This window comes from Salvia hispanica, chromosome 1 (assembly GCF_029641045.1).
Source record: "Salvia hispanica isolate PSC_SH4W2 chromosome 1, Shi_PSC_v1, whole genome shotgun sequence".
NCBI classification, from domain to species: Eukaryota; Viridiplantae; Streptophyta; class Magnoliopsida; order Lamiales; family Lamiaceae; genus Salvia; species Salvia hispanica.
The window spans coordinates 50,122,275-50,142,906 of NC_142692.1; the positions used below are offsets into that span (position 1 = coordinate 50,122,275).

At 37.6% G+C, this 20,632-nt stretch overlaps 2 protein-coding genes and 1 long non-coding RNA gene across 4 annotated transcripts; 1 reads left to right on the forward strand and 2 right to left on the reverse strand.

The window, feature by feature from the left end:
* The first annotated feature begins 923 nt into the window (after positions 1–923).
* Positions 924–3,647, forward strand: PPH (pheophytinase). Its single transcript, XM_048125249.2, has 6 exons — positions 924–1,194; positions 1,565–2,254; positions 2,395–2,621; positions 2,736–2,927; positions 3,012–3,168; positions 3,272–3,647. The coding sequence occupies exons 2-6, from the start codon at positions 1,580–1,582 to the stop codon at positions 3,515–3,517; spliced, it is 1,497 nt and encodes a 498-aa protein (XP_047981206.2). The 5' UTR covers positions 924–1,194; positions 1,565–1,579; the 3' UTR covers positions 3,518–3,647.
* A 183-nt stretch (positions 3,648–3,830) lies between these two features.
* Positions 3,831–6,079, reverse strand: LOC125222565 (uncharacterized). 2 transcript variants are annotated; one of them, XM_048125251.2, is made up of 3 exons: positions 5,848–6,079; positions 4,661–4,935; positions 3,831–4,149 (listed from the first exon to the last, which is right to left on the reverse strand). In XM_048125251.2, exons 1-3 carry the CDS (start codon positions 5,967–5,969, stop codon positions 4,124–4,126), a joined length of 423 nt encoding a protein of 140 aa, XP_047981208.2. In that variant the 5' UTR covers positions 5,970–6,079; the 3' UTR covers positions 3,831–4,123. The 2 variants fall into 2 exon arrangements, with proteins under 2 accessions (XP_047981208.2, XP_047981207.2); XM_048125250.2 differs by having other exon boundaries at positions 4,627–4,935; positions 5,848–6,078.
* Positions 6,080–12,238: 6,159 nt separating this feature from the next.
* Positions 12,239–14,154, reverse strand: LOC125219644 (uncharacterized). The gene is made up of 2 exons (XR_007176174.2): positions 13,758–14,154; positions 12,239–12,591 (listed from the first exon to the last, which is right to left on the reverse strand). It is a non-coding gene; the product is annotated as an uncharacterized LOC125219644 (long non-coding RNA).
* Between the last annotated feature and the right edge of the window lie 6,478 nt (positions 14,155–20,632).

Below are 20,632 nucleotides of genomic sequence, written 5' to 3' on the forward strand. Positions count from 1 at the left end.
AAATTTAAAGATTTGAGATGATTTTAAGGAGAGAGAAAGTAGTTAGTTATAATTACTACATATAAGATTTGGGATTAATACCATTTTAATTTAATTAATAATTATTTAAATTTAAAATATATTACATTTGTCATTATATCAACCACAAAATCTTCTTTGATCACATCCCTCATTTTAGGTATTCAAACATTATTAAAACGTCTCATACTATAGTTTGAAGTGCATTGTACAAATCCTTGTTTTTTAGGACTAGTTCACTGTATAAAAACAATACTAGCTTATTTTGTATAATATACATTTAATTATATATAATTACGTAATTCACTAAATCAATCTGTTTACAATAATTGATCTTGATGATAGTAAGAACTAAATATTTCTATCAAATTATTAAAAAAATGTTTAGCACTAGGAGAGCGCTTAATTGTCCGATTTTTCAAAAGATTCGCTAAAAGTTGATCTTAGGTGAGTTGGTTTGACAGTGGAAACACAACCAATAATTCCAATAGTTCTCAATACGTCCAATTTCTGTGTTTTGCTATTATCTCTCTTACAAATTGCAAACATGGATATTTTCATAGCATCTTTTACTTCCACGTTTTTTAAAATCAATTTTGTATCTATATGTCTCTATTTTCCATTCTCACCTTTGGTTTAAAAATTATATATAAAAATTGGTATTTATAAAGTTCAGTCAAAATATCATTGTTTTCTAGGGTTCACATATCCAGCAATGAAATAATTTGAGTGTGCATATCTAAATTAAATTAAATTAAATTAAAGTTACTATTTTATTAATTATTTTGAAGTTATATAGAAAATGAATAAATTTTACTTAAAATTCTTCGAGTTTCTTCTTCGTTAATAAAGTGCTGTTTGGCTTAATGATGTTCACATATTTGATTCATTACGTGCACTCTTGGTCTCTTGCCAAATTACCCCACCGTCCTCCTTCAATCTCTATGATTTAAGAAAACACAAACATACCGACAAATTCATCGCTGTTGACTCCAATTGCCAAAATAAATTTATTTCTTGGTGTTTAAAGAATGCCAGAAACCCCAGACTCCAATAATTTCCTCTTTTCTTCAGTTTCAAAAAGCTGAATAAAGATCAGACAAGTTTCTCAGTTATTTATAACTGATCCATTTTCTGTTATTTCTCTCCTGCAAGATCTGTCCCAGCTCCTTAAAGGTATTTACTGATAAAGATTTATTCCGTTTGTTCAAGTTCCAATTTTGGGAATCTTATTTTGTTTCTCGATCAATTCTTTTATGTTTTGATCCTATGCAATTGAATCTTGGTATTATACATATGAAATTGGCTGCCACAAAGTGTTGTAGAGGTGACCAAGAATCACCTGCAATATTGTATGTGTGTGATTTTTAAACTAGTGTGGAGCAAGGAATTCATTACAGCATAGAGTAATTTACAATCTCTTTACATCTAAACTGAAAATCAATTTGGCATTACTTAACTTTTGAACACTAGAATTTGGGCCTTTGTCTCTGCATCTATGTTCATGTGAATATTTCCTTATTTTGCTGCTTTTTCGTTTATTCAGTGCGACACCATTGGAATGGAAATCATATCCGGCCATACTGCACTTTCGTGTTGCGTTGTGGATTCAAAAGGGAGTCTTCCTCCTGTTTTAGTTGGATCAGGTTTTACATCTTCAAGATATTCTCACCTACACACCTCAAGGTTAAGGAAGCAAAGAGCTTCTGCAGCAGTCTGCTCCGCTAAAAGATACGAAGATGTCACCGCGGGTGTTTTGAGTGAAACCTATGATCCTTTTGTGCTTGATGGCCTAAATGGTTTAAGTGGCACTCGTGAGGCTATACCTAAAGTCTCGATTCCTGGTTTGCCGGATGGAGACAATGTTGCTACCATAAACAGCTGTTTCTGGGAATGGAAGCCCAATTTCAATGTACATTATGAAACATCAGGTTCAGAGAATGTCAAGTCCCCACCTGTTCTTTTCCTGCCCGGATTTGGTGTAGGCTCATTTCATTACAAGAAGCAGCTGAATGATCTTGGTCGGGATTATAGGGTGTGGGCGCTGGATTTCTTGGGTCAAGGGATGTCACTTCCAAATGAAGATCCAACTTTGCAGTCCAAAGATGGGAGCCAGTATGTGTTACCGGGCCAAAATGATGTTTGGGGCTTTGGAGATGAGAGTGAGACGTGGGCGGACGAATTGGTTTATTCAGCTGATCTGTGGAGGGACCAAGTACACAAATTTGTAGAAGAGGTACACACTGTAACACGACTCACGTATTGTTTCAACTATTATTTTCTTAGATCATATGATAAGAACTGTGACTTGAGTTGAAGTTATAGATGATTAAAGTATTATTGCTGAAAAGGTGTTTCTTGGTTACGATATTGCAGGTGATTAAAGAACCCGTTTATCTTGTTGGAAACTCGCTTGGTGGATATATGGCACTCTATTTTGCAGCGTGCAACCCACAACTAGTGAAAGGCGTGACCTTGCTGAATGCAACGCCCGTCTGGGGATTTCTCCCCAACCCTCTAAGAGCTCCAAGATTGTCGAAACTCTTCCCGTGGGCTGGAACGTTTCCTCTCCCTTCCGGTGTCAGGAAGCTAGTCCAAATTTTGTAAGCTATACCAGAATTCTTTCTTATCTTGATATTTTAAAGAAAACTGTCCAATAAGAACAAGCTTGCTTCTGAGATAATTGCTTGAGTCTCAATTCCTGTTTGGTGTTGTAGGTGGCAGAAGATCAGCGATCCAACAAGTATAGCGAAAATATTAGAGCAAGTATACAAAGACCATTCAACAGACGTGGATGATGTGTTCACGCGCATTGTTGAAACAACACAACATCCAGCAGCAGCTGCATCCTTTGCTTCCATCATGTTTGCACCTCAGGCTGAATTATCCTTCAAGGAAGCTTTATCTAGGTACCTAACGAAGAAGAACCCATGGCAGCTTCTGTCTTTTTCACATAGTGCAGCCATATCAATGGAGATTTTGATTGATTGCAGGTGCCAAATGAACAACACACCTATTTGTCTTGCATATGGCAAGGATGATCCTTGGGTGATGCCCATCTGCGGTATGCAGGTGAAAAACCAAGTTCCCGATGCTCCCTACTACGAGATAAGCCCGGCAGGTCACTGCCCTCACGATGAAGTTCCAGAGGTACTAACAACAACAACGATAACAATGTCTTCCGAATCTCAAGTCAGAAATACAACAAGATTAGCTCATGTTTTAAAATCATTTTGTTGTTTGATATTGCAAGGTTGTCAACTTTCTTCTGCGTGGGTGGATTAGAAGCCTGGAGTCAGGCGGCTCAGTCGTGCTGCCTCTGCTCGATGACTCTCAAAGCCTCGGTTTTGAAGTCACTAAGGATTTGGAGTTTTCAAGGGGAGGGCCTAACAAGTTAGTGAGGGTGCAATTCCATGGCTCCAATTACTCTTTGTGGAGTTGGCTAAACTCTCAATTCAAACCTCTTTTTCGACGATTGCTTGCTCAGCCCTCGTTGTGAAGTCTGCATTCAATCATCAATTTATATGTACAGAAAATTGTTTCTTTAGTCCAACTGGATGAAAATGCATGTAGATGTAAGTTTACACATACATTATGGTGTTAATAGTTAAAGAATTTGCAGATTCGAATTGATTTGTACAGAGGCAAAACAAACACAAAGATGACACAATTATTGTCTGATACAAACTAATCTCATGGCATGCATGTCCATGTACTTTCTTTGTCGCAACAAAAAGTGTTAGCCCTAATTTTCTAGATTCACATATTCTTGGTTTCAAATAGCTCCATTCAGATTGGATTTTAGTTCAGGCTAGCCAATTAATGTTAAATTATACACAAATAAAAAATTTCTCAATTCAGCAGTAGGATAAACATGATGATAATCCCAACTGATTTCTGCCTATGATAGGGACAGTAAAAGGTAGCAGATGCTGCAAGTTTCGAACATCCCACGTACAATCGAAAACTGAAGATTTTAAACTACAACCTGAACCTCAAGACACATGTAAAGATATGCCAAACCAACTTCTACGTGCAAATTCATCAGCAGCTTCTTTGGTCTACTCCGTTGGTGAATCAGCATGCTTTCTCACGAAGAGCTTGCTTATGTCTTCTGTGACGACATTGCTCCTGCAAAATGGTATACCAGCAATACCTTAATTTAAGGACATCTTGAACCAAGACTACCAAGACCACATAAACTAAGTTATGACTCATGAATAAGAAAAACAACTAGATAAGGCTGAAAACTATTGATAATTAAAGCTATAACGTAAGCTAAATTTATTTCTAAAATGCCAAAGTAATACAAACTATTGACTGCCTGAAATTATTTTCACAGTTGCAGTTTTCCATTAGCACTCCAAATCAACTGGGACATAGGGAAGCAATTGGTACTAACAAGAATCAAGTTATCTCATATACAGAAAAAAATAGTGACACAGAGATTTAGATTAACTAGATTGATGTCTGTAGCAATTAGGACTACAAGTTAGCAGTTCAGAGCAGTACACTTTAGCTGAATTCAACATATGAAAGGACAGTGTTCTCAATAGATAATTAACTGCCATTATGACTTGGGCAGTAAAAATAGTGCGAAAAACACACCTTCCAGACAGCTGAGGCGGGAGCAAATGACTACCTACAGTTTCGGGAACACTCTTTGTGTTAGGCAGCATCCGTTTTGGAACTTTATTACGAGGATAGCTTCCAGCTGATACATTTAAGTCTCTCTTTCTTGCAGCACTTTCTGCCATAGCAGCTGCAACTCGGGATGAGTGGTCCGGTGCATTCAATTGAGATGGCACCACAGGTGAATCCAAGAGGAATGCGACATCAGGAAGTTTAAGCACCGGAGATTGATCAGGAACCTTTCCTGATTGTTTACTTGGAGGCGGGCTCAAAGTAGTCGAGACCCTGGCATGACAAATAAAACAAATACGAGGAGTTCATTAGGAAACCACAAATGAGTAGATCTGGATGCAAGTTGAATCTATTGCCATGATTTTCATGCCAAGATGATAGGATTGGGAACAAGAAGCTGGAAGGCCAGCTAAGAGCCCAAGAACGAACAACTAAATGATGGCACGTTAGCTCAAAAATATCATCTAGTTCTTTCAGAGTTCCCCAAGGCTACCACTTGTGTTATTAGCAAACTGATACACCAGTATCAAAACCAATAGACCATCAACAAGCCTGCAATCAGACTAAATCATCAAGGAGCAATTCTCGCATCCAATCAAGGACCATCCATCACCCCAACCTCCCTAGTGTTCCATATCAGCCACAAAGAAACAGATAAACATCTAAACCAAAGGTAGGATAAAACAGAAACACCACTCCTTGCTCATTTCTTTTCGTATGGCTTTATTTGGGCACAAATGAAAGAGACTGCCCTAGATTGATTAAGAAGTTGAAGAAACAAGTACAAGTTGTTAATTTGACAGAACTACACTTGGGATGCTTTATAACAAGAACTCACCCAACCGAAACACAATGCAGCCAAACCACGAGTCACAATTGCAATCATGAATGCCTCAATCCACTATTAAGAATATCTATTGCCTAAATAGATTAAGCTTTCAAAGCATTCCTTCTATCCCCAAAAAAAGAAGATAAATAGAGATGATTGTTAAAACATTATGCTTCAGAAATAAACAAAAAGAGAACATCAAGATTGCAGTTTTAGACTCTAAAACCGTTCCCAACAATACTTTCCTTAAGAGCAAAACCCTTGACCCATCGAATACAAATTGACAGGAAACTCAATTTAAAATTAAAAGTACCACAAAAAGAGCAAAAAACGAAATGAAGTACTTTGGCAATTACCTGCTTTGGAGGTGGTCAGGGGCTGGTGGTATTTCTTGAATTTGTTCAATCTTTTCTTGGGCAGCATCGGGGTTTTGAGGTTCGTCTTCGTCGGAAGAATCTGCGTAATCCACCAGAGACATACCCTAAATATTTCTACGGTTTATGATTTTGTCTTCTGATTCTCAGTTTCTTTCTTCTTCGCACGAAATTCCTCCCCTTTTCAACATGCTCTCGTTTATTTTATTTTATATTTTTTCTCTGTCTACCTTTTTCTACTTCCCTAATAACAGTACTGTTAATTAAATTACCTAAAATTATTTAAATTGGAAATTGTCGTCATTTTATGTTTAAAAAAAATTAGAAGAAGGGGTGCACATAGAGTCATTTGGATTTAAATTTGCCATTTAGAGCATCCACAACCGCATTAGGCTAGCCATAGGCTAGGCACAAACTCCTCCCGCCACATCATCAACACTAAAATTCCTCCTGCTACATCATCAGGATAAGCAACTGGACAAGCAATAGACTAGCCACAACAATCAAAATTAAAAACAACTAAATTTATGGAATTAAACACAAAATACGGAATTAAATTTATGACACATATACGGGAAAATTCATTAATTTCATTAAAATAAAAAAAGTACATTAATTAAAAAAAATTACATAATAAAAAAAATACATAAAACAAAAAAAACTATCGCCGTGCAGTCCTCCACGCCCACAACTCTTCAATTAAATCCTTTTGGAGTTGAATATGAGCATCCACTTGGTGCATGTCGGCATGTGTCTAGAGGCGGCCGATTTCATCGTGAGGTACCCCCCTTCGTACGTTGAGGGTGGTCACGCCGTGGCTTGGACCGGTTTCATCGTCATTGGCCCAACTAGTCAACCGTACATCTTCATCTTCGATTATCATGATGTGCATGATAATACAGACGTACATTATAGAAGCAATGCTATCGACATGCCACAAACGCGTTGGACCCTTAACTGCTGCCCATCGAGCCTGGAGCACACCAACTGCGCGCTCCGCGTCCTTGCGCGCCGACTCCTGCCGTTACGCAAAGTAGGTCTTCCTGTCCTCATTTGCACATCTGGTCGTCTTCACAAAGACAGGCCACCTAGGGTATATCCCATCCGCCAAGTAGTAGCCCATATCATGTCGGTTGCCGTTGGCGACAAAACTGATGGCCGAACCGACGCCCTGGAGCACACCAACTGCGTTGTTCGACCCGGCTACCCCAAAATACGCATGCCAAATCCACAGCCGATTTTCAGCTACGGCCTCGAGGATCATCGTGGGATTCTTTCCTTGTAGCCGGTGGTGTAGAACTCCTTCCAGGCAGCGGGTCAGTTCTTCCACTCCCAATGCATACAATCTATGCTGCCTAACATCTCGGGAACCCATGCTTCTCCCCATGCATCTGCATCAGATCCTGACAGTCTACCGGGGTAGGGATTCGAAGATACTGGTCCTTGAATATTTCAACGACGCCCTCACAGATATACTTCAGACACTGCAGGGCAGTCGTCTCACCGATGTGGAGGTACTCGTCCCACATGTTTGTCGCGCCTCCGTAGACCAACTGCCTGATAGCTGCAGTGCACTTTTGTATAGCTGTGTGGCCGGGTCTGCCCGCCACGTCGTACTTAAACTGGAAACACAGGTATCGACGCTCTAAAGCGTCAACGATACGCATAAACAGCTCCGTGCGCATCTTAAAATGCCGCCTGAAAAGCTTGGCCCCAAACCGCGGCTCTGGAGCAAAGAAGTCGTCATATAGCCGCTGATGTGCAGCTTGGTGATCCCGATCAATCACTGCTCGGCGGTGGACAACGGGTCGAGGTCGAGGTATCGGCGGCTACAAGGCCCTTTGTAACAGCCGCTCTGCCTCGCGGGTCGTATAGGCCTCTAACACTTCCAACACTTGCCGTTCGAACTCCTCCTCGGCGTCCCTACCACTACTACCACTACCACCACTACCACCCGCGTTACTCATTTCACGTTATTGCTCTTGTACAGAAATTAAGAGAGAGAGAAAGCTCGTTAAAACAAGCGGTGCAAATGAAAATGACGTTCAAATCGCGTATATATAGTGTTTCGGATATTAAATTAAAAAAAATTGCGCTGGTCGATCACTTGCCGATCGCCAGCCTACAATGGCGGTGAGCGCTTCGGCGAGCGCTAGCCGATTCTCTAGCCGATTCCAAGCTAGCCGCTTACGATGGTTCGGCGAGTGGACCGACCAGCGCTGGAAATCAGCTAGCCGGTCGCTCGCCGACCATTGTGGATGTTCTTATTGTCGATGTAAATCATGTAGCTAGAAGTCTGGACCTTGCGTGCATATGGATTAAAACAAAATACATTTTTATACTAGAACTATGTTAAATTAGAGTTTGGTTTACGGTAATCAATTGACTCAATTTTAGTGATGTATTCATAAAATTATTTTTTGCAATAAGAGTAATACTAAATCAATCTTTTTATAGTTGGAGAGAACATTTTTTTTAGTTCGCTAACTTTGCCAAACTATCATTTTTATATTTAGTCTGTAACATTTAAAAATATCTTTGAAGTCCATCAACTTTGACTTAATATCATTTGAGCTACTTTTTCACTATCTTAAATTTATTTTGGGCGAATATACTCTCAAGACCTTGATGAACAATTTCGTCTATTTACTCTTTCTTCTTCATAAATATAGTTAATTTCTCTCTCTTTCTTTCTTTCTTCTTCCCTCTTCACCAACCTAACTAATCTAAAAAATCTCTACATATCCCGGCTGTAATATATGAGGGAGTTTAAGGTTGATTTTTGGTCTTAAATCCTTGAACCACTTGGATATTTCGATCAATCATTTTCCTGTAATTTCCCAGTTGATATCTCGTCGTTAATTAATCTGAGATTCTTGAACATCTCGTTCAATAAAGTCTCGGGTTTTCTGAACTCAATATACGTTCACTGCTTCAACAATTTCTTTTCAACCATGCCAGCAATCTCCCCACCAACCGCCCCTGCCCCAGACTTGCATATAAAATCCACTCTTCGCCACAAACCGCCACCGCACAATCAAGAAATAAAGCTCGAGCCAATCAAGAAACGGATACCCAAATAAAAAACTCGGAAAAATTCATTCTTGCGGCATCGCTACTAGCTTCATCCATCGTCGGCGGCGGCGTAGTGGCTTGGTACATATGCAGAAAGAGGAGATGAGAGAGGCAGAGCAAATGGTCCATCTCAATGCTGTTCCAAACCCCGTTCAAAATGGAGAAATCAAGGCCTTTTTGATTGAAGAGTCTGAGTCGTCGTGAGTGACCGACATGCCTAAAAGGGGATGGCGTTGCCAATGAATGAATTGCGGACATTTCGTTTTTTTCGTTGTCTACCCTTCCTCGCTAGAGGGGATGCCATTTTTTCGATACTACTCTGGCGACTCTGTTCCTTTAACCGTCTCAGAATCTAGCGAAGATTTCAACGATCTCATCGAAGATTATAAGCAATTGACTGATAATTTGTACAATTTCATTAATCTTGTGATGAGGAATTAACGAGGGAGAGTGAATTGAGAGAGATAAAGTGAATTGGGGGTGAGAGGAATTAGAGAGAAAAAGTGAATTTGGGTTCTTGTGCTTGATGCTTTAAATTCTTCAAATTGGTGAATAGACTTTCACATGGATGATTGAGACGAGGAAGAAGAGAGAGAAGGAAAGGGGAAGAGGAGAGAAACAGAGAGAAATTAAATATTTTAATGAAGAAGAGTAATAGACTAAATTGCCCTTCATGACTTTAAGACCTCGTTTATTTGGCAAGAAAGTAAAGTATTTAAGGAAAATGATTTCTAGGATTATGATTTCTTGAATTTTGATTTCTAAAATTATGATTTTTAAGATTTATGTTTCCTAAGAAAATGATTACAAGAAATATAATTGATGGAGAATATAATTACTGTGTTTGAATATATGTTAAGATTCTAAAACTGTAATTTTAATTTACATGAAATAATTTGATAATTTAAAATACAAGTTGTATAAAATGATGAAAATTATCGGTAAAACATCAAGATAAATTAAAAATACAAAGTACATTTAATGATAAACAACAATACGTAATTCTGTACATTAAAGATGATTGGAATAATAAGAATTAAGTGACAAAGCAAGTTGCCACCGAGAGACGAGAATTCTATATGACTAAGAGGGTTAGAATATCAAGGATTAAGCAATAAAACAAATTGCTGCAGAGAGAGACAAGAGATTTTGAGAAGTACAGGAAGAAAACCACTTGAAACATAATTTTTCCGTTAGATTGATTCTGGTCTTTTCCCAAACCAAGACACGTACTTCAAAAGAGTGAAACTCGAAAGAGAACTTAAGTTCAAAATGGATAAACTAGGCAAAATGTTCCGAAAGATGAAGATTGTCATAGTGTTGTTTGTGTTGTAAATTTTATTCTTCTATAGGATGTTTATGTTGTTCTTGTAGATTTGGATTTGAATTTGGTATTTAAGTTCCTGTCAAGTCATGCAAAATAATTTGTTCCCAAAATATACACATAAGTGTTGTATTGGTGCTATCAAGTCAACAAAATCATCCGTTCCCAAAATGTACACATAAGTACTAAATTAAGGACACATCAGTTCAAGACCTCAAAATATACAACCTTCAAAATAACAAGTTTGGTCGTAGTTTTGCAGCCAATCCAAAAATACACATCGTGGCATCATGTGTACACATATGTTCCTAATCCATGTTACTGCAACGCCCACATCGTGGAGTTATCCTCGTGTTGCTCCGAGTTCCCGAAGGACGCTTCAAATTGAACTGCTAGAATTGAAATTTAACTGAAACTTAATTAATTGAAATTGAGATTGCTAGAATTGAATTCAACTGAAAGTTACAACTTATTGCTAAAATTATTGTAAATGTACATCCCTTCCACAAGAAGAATCTGCAAGCCCTGCTGATGTTTGTGGTGCAGATATCGGCGCTCTGACTGTTGTTCGTGGTGCAGAATGCGAAGTGTGTGACGATGGTCGAGTTCCAGATGCAGGCTGTCAGAATTTAAGAATGTTAATTAAGATACGCTTAATGCACGTTATATATGCAACAATAAATGCATACCTCTCTCGAGTCATTGTTACACCTTCGTTTGTTATGACCTTGTTTGCCACAACTGCTACATCTCATAATGACATGTCGCCTAAGTATTTTTGTGCCTTCCTCATCAACACAAACAGAAGTAGACTCTTTTCTCTTCTTCCTCGGACGGCCACATAGTCGCTTTGTCCTTGGGGGCTCCATGAAGAATGTAACCTCCGTGCTTTTTGGCCACATGTCCATTGTAACACCCCCTAACTTGACTATCGACTAACAAGAGTATGTCATCACAATGGTAACACAAACTACTGAAATTTTAAACCATATACTTTCTACCAAGCAAAGCCGTCTTTTACATACAAAATATATTTAGGGGAGTGTTAAAATGACAACACCTCTTAAAATAACACTATACCACCATTTCTAGCCAATCAGTTGTACATGTAGACGAATAATAAGCTGCCACGTGGCAAAAAAAAAAGGTTAAAAATCTTGGCCAGCAATATCCAACACACTATACAACAATCTATAGATTGTTGTGTAGCGTTTATAATATTGCCGTGTAGCGTTTATAATATTACTGGATATGTGGTGTCACGGTGTCACTTTAAGAGTTGTTGTCATTTTAACACAAACCTACATTCACGCCTTAACAAAATCAAAGTCTAGATATCTACTACTCAACAAAATCCAAAATACTAAAGTTATCAAAACAAAAATATATATACCCATAAAAAATATCCCTTCTATTTTTGGTAACTTCTTTCTCTCTTTCTCTCTAATAAGGTGGGTCTCATTCTTCAATAACAATACTATAATTAGTTTTTTTGGCTCTTACTTTACCAATTGCGCATTAATTACCGTGTCGTTCCAAATGTCATTATTTTGTTAGAAAGGAGGGAGTATATCGATTATGTATACTCCATTTTTTGCAAGATAGTTGACATCAATAAATATATTCTGCAAACAACTAAAAATTGTTTCATTAAACATTATTTACAATAATTTGGATATATTTTTTAAAAGTATAAAAATCATGATATATCCAACCATTTATCCTTGGTAACTATAACACTTTTAATTAGTCTAATTAAGGTTAAGATAAGTAAAATAATGAATTCAATAAAAAATGTTAATAAGAGAAAAAATAGAGAATATAACAATTATTGATTAACATACTATAAATTGAAAAAATAAAATACTAGTAATAATCTTATTACATGAAACTGTAAAAGATTCAATTTAAAAGACTTGAATTAATGTTGGAACTTATATTAATGTTGAAACTTAAAATAAAGCTACCGCTAAATTTCAAAAGAAAACTTAAATTACCATTGGAACTTGTATTAATAGAATATAAGCCGAAAATGAGACCGGTTCTAAGTTAATCAACAATTAAAAAATATAAAAAAATAAAAAAAAGGAGGAAGGCACAGTTTAGGAGCCCATTTCACAGAAAACAAACTTATGAAAAACTCTTTCTGAGCATAAGCGCCGCCGGGTTATGGATATAGAGGATGGGGCAGATACGTGAAGGCGGTGGGGTCAGCAGCTGATGGAGGGCGTTTTCCGGCCTCTCTCCGGCGCATACGGTGGGGTCGGCCGACCCCGCGCGACCCCACCTAGATCCGCCGTTGCATATCCGTTATTTCACATATCATCCTACATTTCATACAATATCATGTATCAGTTCAACATCATAATTTTCATATAATTCACTTAATTAGCACATAACATATATGTAAGCCCCAACTATAAGCTCGATATTAAAACATGGATATCTGATCTATACAGTAGCACTAATATGCTGATAAACGGTAAGCACCAATGTGCTGGTGAATGGTAAGCACCAACATGCTGGGTAAACGGTAAGCACTAATGTGCTACTAACGGTAAGCACTAATGTGCTAATGGAAACGGTAAGCACTATGTGCTGGTAGATGGTAAGCACTACGTGCTAGTGACTTGTACGATAAGCATTAGAGTGCTAGTCAACGAGGAACACCAAAGTGCCCCAAACGGTAAGTCACCTCATGCTGATTCCAAACTACAAAGCATCACATATGTAATCAAACTCATATTCATAATCACATGCATCATCAATTATCGTATCACCAATTTATGTGCATATATTGACATTCTTGTATATTTTAAGGTTTAAACATTTATCTTTCATTGTTATTTTAGCACACAAGAGCACATAAGAACACATATAATCTAAGTAAGAGAGTTATTCTAAAATTTATCGTCAACGTATAGAGCAAGCTACCTCAAAAGTGCATCTATTCTCATCGACTCTTATTCCTTCGATTTCCCTTTATTCTTCTGAGAACCGCTCAATAAGCTTTTTCCTTAATTATACAAAGGATAATTGTATCAAATCATACACTAAGAAATAATTAGATTGTTAACTTTCCCTAAAGCCTTCAATCCTATTCATTTTAATCAAATACTTAACATTCTAAGTCAGGCGTCCTTGATCTAAATTTCAACGTCTACAGTTTTAGGCTTATTTCAGAGATCAAATTAGATCCTTCAATTTAATTTCATTTTGCAGCTACCCGTGCAAGAATCCCCAAACCTAATATGCAAATCTAATACGTGTACATATACTCTAAGCAATCAGCCATCATCTACAGATTTTCATCTTTTAGCTATACCATTTAAAATCAAGAGAATAGATAAGTATGCCCTAACACAATTACTGATCTCTTCTAAATCAAGTAATATCAAATTTAGATTTGTAGCTGTCAATCGATGGGATTACAATTCGACCATTCACATGAAATTAAATGTAGCATTTGAGAGAAATGGGGTAGGATACTTACGCTCAGGGAGAGTATCGAAATAAGAGAAGGAAGGGGTGCAGAGATGAGTGAAAGAAGGAGATGCAAGGGCAGCTGATATCCGTTAACCTGTTAACCTGCTAGGACAGCAGAGAAAGTCGGTTGTTCGGCAGTCAGCGGAGGGGCCGATTCACAGTGAAGTGGGATTGCTCTATGTATGTTTTTTTGTGTGTGTGAGAGAGAGGGAGAAAGAGAGAGAGCTGAGAGGAGAAAGTAGGAAGGGAGTCTACGACTAGAGCTCGTCGATTGCCATTTTTCCCGGCCGTAGTTCCTTCCCTCCAGCAAGTGAAGTCGAGAGGCCTCAAAAAAAGGGAAAGAAGATTCTAGAGAAAGAAGGACTCCCCATTTCTAGAGGTCTCGATATTTTTCTTACCCATCTTTTTCTTTTACATTTTTCTTATTTATTTGTTTAATTTATTTCTAAATGATTCATTATAATCAATATTAAATATAAGAATACCAATATCCCTAACAATCGACAACTTTTATTAGTGGGGTGATTTCGTTTAATTCAAAATACTAACTCCCTTTCTTTAATATATACACATACCAATGTAATACACATTTACTTTATAGCTTTTATTCAAACAATTAAATGTTATATTATTCTTAGTTTATTCATATTAATGTAAATTTATTATTATCATTATCAATTCAAATATCATGATTTGACGATTTTCTTATCCAAATAGAAAATTTTGTCTAATCTTATTATTGTTGTTATTATTATTAGAGCGTTACATCCATCCATTGATCGGGAACAACATGTTTTCATACATCTTGACCATAGTTACCCTTGTGCAATACGACGTAACATAATCCGTGTATGGGCACGATGTCTTCAAGATGCATGCAATTGCATGCACACATGGAATTCTCGTTATTTTCCAAGACCTACACAAGCATTAACCACTAGCTGGTAGTCATAGGGTCCGGACACCTGGTGCGATTCTTCTCCATTCCACAGTGCTCGCCACGATGAAGCACCTGCCGCGGCCTTATCTAACAACTCCTTGATGACTTGAGGCACTTCGGACTCATACGTCTTGATCCGCTGACCCCTTCTAACTATCCTCTCAAGCTGACTTGTTCGGATCTCTTCTAGCGTTGTTATGATTACTTTCTCTCTAGCCAAGACGATTTTCGCATTGAAAGTCTCGCACATGTTGTTGAGCAATGGATCGCACTTTGTGTGCGCTAAGAAGAAAGCCAACACCCATCTCTTTTTTGTTGCAACATCTAACAAAATAATGGTGGGCTTCGAAATATAGTTCTCGCAAAGCATCCAACCGCTCCCCGTACCACTAAACAGTAGTGCATGAGGCAAGGTCCCACATTCGATTCTTCGGAGTTTCGCCATGAAAATGCTTCTTGAAGTTATTGTACATGTTCTGTACACATAACCAATGCTCACTATGTGGAAAAAGCTCCACAATTGCATTGTCAAGGCCCTAATGAGATGATTCAGAAGCAACTTTAACAACAGTTAGGTAGCAAGAAATATGATTAAAAAAAATGTAAAAGTGCAAAAGTATATACATTTTTTTGATCGGACATGAATACAAGTCGAGGTGAATTGGCTGATATTTTAAGATCTTCTTGAAGGTACTCAAGGAACCATTTCCATTGCGTAGCTTTCTATTTCTGCAACCGCCCATGCGATCTGCCACCACCAGTTGTTGGGATCAATACCGATTGCAGTGAATAGTTGTCCCTTGTACATCCCTCTTAGAAAGCATGAGTCCAAAAATATAATAGGTCTACAAAAGATCTTTTAACCTTTCTTCAGAGGCCCGAGGCAACAATAGAACCTCAGAAATCTTGGACCCGTACTCCCTATCATCCCAATTACTCTCGTAGAGTATCTCAACTGTTGAGTCAGGGTATGTCCTTAAAAGTTCTTGTTTGTAATCGAAAAGTTTGACGTACTACCGACCCGTCTTACCATATATGCCTTTCAGTGCTGCTTCTCGAGCTTGATAAGTTGTCATTCTACCTAGCAGTACACAAACTTCTCATCAACACATTGGCATATCGTTTGTATTGGAATATGTGGATTCACTTTGATCTTTTCCATGAACTACTCACCCAACCACTTTGTACTAATCCACTTATTTTTTTGTACCTCAGTGCATGTATGGGCATGCTCTTTGTGCACTTGAGATCACCTATACCATTTCCTACTTCATCTCATACTACATACACACAAACATGATAAGTGAGAGTGGGGTTCTGATGTGTAATTTTCGAGTTCAAATATCAAGTGCAAGTTCACACAAGTTTAATTAAGATAACTCTAATATTACAACGATACTGCAAGAATACAACGTCGTATGTAGTATTTCGAGTGTCGATCCACAGGGAAGGCAAAGATTATTTAATTCTAAAGCAAACAAAACATATAATAAAAGGTAATTTGGTTTGAAGATTTTGATTTCAAGAAAAACAACAACAATTAAAAGAAATAAAACGAGCAAGATGAATCAAGAGAAGAGATTGTTACTCCAAACATTCACGGATAAAACAGTGATTTATTCTAACATTCAATTCTATCTTATGAATTACGGGACTACAAAAATCAACTCACGATGTTAGCATTGAACATGCTTGACATACAATAGTTTAAGAATAGTTGAACACATATTCTATAAACCAGCTTTCATTAATCTAAGTATCCTACGGATGCGCGAAACTCAAAGATCAATTACTATTAGCACATGAAATCCATTATCAAATTATCATCTAAACAATTCTAATTGATAATTCATTACCACAAAAATCCATCTTATTCAAAGTTGAAGAGACATTTAAATAAGACTAAAATACCTACTACAAATGATGCACCAAAAGTAATAGAGATTCAAGCAATTAAATTGCGGTAAAGACGATCATAAGAAAAAGAAGAACATTGAATAAATCACACGAACGATTTATCCGTCTACATGTTTGGAGCAACACAAGATTTTTAGCCACTCATGATCAAACTAGGATTAATAAAAATGGAAGAAAAATCCTTTGAACCATGGAACTTTGAAGAAACAACAACTTTGACTTGAAAAATTCTCTCAATTGGTCTTCAATAGCAACACGTCACTTTTCCTTTCAACACTATCTTCTCCAAGTCTCCACTATTATCCCACCAAAATCCCTCTCCTCAATTTTTGATAAATCCAATTGTTTTTAGATTCGTCTCAATCTCTTCCTCAAAGCAAACCACCCCCCAACTGTTGAAAAAGAAACTGCCGCAAGAAACTGTTGATTTGCGTGAAAATTACTCTGCCCGGCCAGGTAGATTTTGAAGCTGAAAAATCACCCGGCCGGGTGTCATAAAATTTGCCCTCTCTGGACTCCTTACGCCTTGAAGAAGCAGCCCGGGCGGGTGTAATTGTTGGTGTAAAACTCACCCGGGCGGGTGGTTTCTGCTGCGCGAAACAGCAAATGTTCGGAGCATTGTGCACTCCCGGCGAGTCTCCGGCGAAGTTCTATCCTCCACGCTGCTGCTCGGGTCCCATTTTCACCAAATTGAGTGTTTACAAATTGAGGAACTCATTCACAATACACGTACATGAATGGAAGCTTTGAAATTTACAAACATTGAAAGAATATACTTTTGCCCATAATATGTTTGATAAAATGCTTCAAAGAGGTTTCTTATGATGAACTAAGTAAATACCCCCTAAAGTTTGAGGATAAAAACATTGAATATTTGATTTGCATCAGGTTCATCACTAATGTTCGTGTGTATGTAGTAGTAGATGGAGTAGGAAATAGTATATGTGATCCTCATTGCTCTTTGTGTACCTTCTTCAAAATGTAGTCTTTTGTGTTGTATGCACTATTTTACGCAAATAAACAAACCATTTGCATCTCTTTCCCTTGCATATAGCCCTCAATTTAGTCTTGTCATTAATGTGTAGGACATTCTTAGTGAACATGAATATAGAGTATAATGCTAAGTTCTCATCTCTTTCCCCATCAGATGCTAAGTGATCCCATAGTGGACGGTGCAAATAATCTTGCAGAAGGTCTGATTCATAAGGATCAACAATTTGCATTGTCTCTGCTGGCCTTCTTCCTTGTTTCTTTTTGTTTCTGTTGTCAGACTGTACCCTCACCAACTTGTGTGGCGGATGTCCCTTCTTGATTACCTCCACCCCTCTCTAGGAGATCATGGAATTCTTTACCATCACAAACTTCATTTTCAACAACTTCACGAACCAATTCTCCTTCTAGATTACTTTCACACTCTTCATTCACACACGCCCATCCACCACATCCACTTGTAATTTGACTTTCTTGCTGAAAAATGTACTCAAAGTGTGACGAGAACAACTGCTCATTATGACACATCTCATCCAAAGAAATAAATTCGCACACCTCATCATCGCCGCTGTCATTGCGTAAAGGGTAGTCTGTAAGAAGGTCATCCAGACATGGTACATAGACATTCTCTTGTGGAACAACTATTCACATTACCCCTTATCGCGCGGTGCTGAGCATGCTCGATCATCCATAGTCTGCATATGTTATCAATGGCAATGAAAGCTCAATAAAACAAAAACAACTGTAAAAAACATCCTAAGTAGAAATAACATCATTATTGCATATGTCCACTAACCTCATTATCATGCTTTATACCCACTGTGCTACCTCCATCGCCTTGTACAACAACACTGTGTACAACATAACCTTGTACAACACCACCATCCATAATAGTCTGTACAAATCATCCATCGCACCTCACATTTCAAAGTACACCAAACATATTAATTAAACTACACAAACTTGTATAAATATCAAAACAGATTACCTTATTATCATGAGGCACGTCCACTGCAATACCCTCATCAACTTGTACAAAATGCACCATCTGCAACCATTTCAATACCACCAATGTAACATCCCGCTTTTTCGAACCCTAATTTTCAAGATATAAAATTTTTGCATTAAATGCTTTTAATGCTATGATATGTGGAATTAAATGATGAGTGATAAAATGCAATGTTCTTTGTGATCTAATTGCGATATGGGTTGAGATTGAGTTGAATAGTCAAACTTGTTGAATATGTGACGTGACTATTGAATAGTCAATATTGTGGAAAATATGACGTGGCCGTGGAATGGTCAAAGTCGTTTGAAAATGTGAAGTGGAGGTGAAATCCGAATATGTGGATATTTTGAATGTGGGGAGAAAGAATAATTGTGGTGAAATATTTTCCTAAGGGATGAGTGAGAATTTAATAGGAGCATTATTTAAGTATGTGGAATTATCGACCCCCTCCTATTTATTGGAAAGAAATCCTATTTTCTTGGATTTAATTATTGCTTGGGATAATTATCCAAATTAAATCCAAAGTTCGATTATTCCTTATTTGAGTGATGAAAAATTCGAAACCCCTATTATTTCTTGGGATTTTCGAAAATCCCTATTTTATAGGAGAAGGGATTTTAATATTATATTATTTGATCCCTTGTTTATTCTCTTCCATATATAAATTCAAATATCCTAGCATATCTTGCCATATCTTGTTTAAATAATATTTAAATTGATTCCTTATGGAGAATCAATTCCCACGCCACTTTCCACATTTTTTGGGAGAGTTATTATTATTTTTCTTGCTCCGTGATATTTGATCCTACTCCGTGAAATATTCAAATTAAATCATAGGCTAATTTAATAGCCTAGAATTCGAAATTCTCTATTTTTCTCTACCGCTTTAACGCTACTTAACCACCATATCTTCTCCAAATCTTGATTTATTTAATTATTGGAGTATATCTTGCACTCTATAAATAAGGAGTGAAAATCCTAAACCTAATTCATCAAAAACCGCCGCCCACTCCTCCATATTTTCGTCCACCCCTTTTCTCCATTCTCTCAAAATTTTCTCCATTAATTCTTCATCTTTTGGAGAAGAATTGAAGCTGCAATTCAAGAATTCATTGAAGAATCAAGATTCTACTTGTTTCTACCGTTTGTTTTTGCAAGAAAAGGTACTTCTATTATTAATCTTTTCTTCTCCTACCGATCAATCGGTGTTCTTGAGTCCACATGCATTTAGAACGAGTGAAGGGGAAATTTAATCGGTGAATTTGGATGCATGTGCGTGTGTGAGACCGTGTGTGTGTGTGTGTGCACGCCTCGGTAGGCGTGCACATGTGTGTTGCGTGTGTGCGTGTGTTGTGTGGGAACACTCACGCGTGACACGATGTGATGATAAATCTGGAATTGTTGTGTGAATAAAAACGATATGATAATCGTACTTTGATTTTGATTGGTGATATTGAAAATAATCGATGGGAAAAGGGAAACGTGAGATCATGCATGTTTTTGATCCATGATTGAGACTTATTTGAAATATATGAACTAAAGGTGATAGTTCGCGTTCCCGGTGTGATAACAAGAAGAAGTGCATTTTTTGAACTCGAAGGAAATCGAGGTGGGCTTTATTCTTAAATTCTTCTATATGCAAATTTATGATGTTGGAGAAATAAGGGTGGATTAAACTGTTATGCCATGCCTATGAATTATTTTGGATATTGTGTGTGCCTGATGCCTAGATTGTGAGTACGCTCCATTAGGCTACAGTGGCTATAAAAACGAATTCGGGTCTGAGTAGGGCCGCAAACCCTATCAGGCTAGTGTACACTGGAGATCGGGAGCCGTCCTTGCTAGTCGGCCGATCTCGTGGGCAAAAGTGTGGCCACACTTCGTCGCACCATATGAAATGATGATTGATGAAAAAATGGGAGGTATTGTTTGACTGGCCAGTCCATGAAATATTTTGTGATACTCGATGCTTATCTTTAAATAAATGCAAAACCTCGAGTTCACTATGGTAAGGGTGGCATAACTA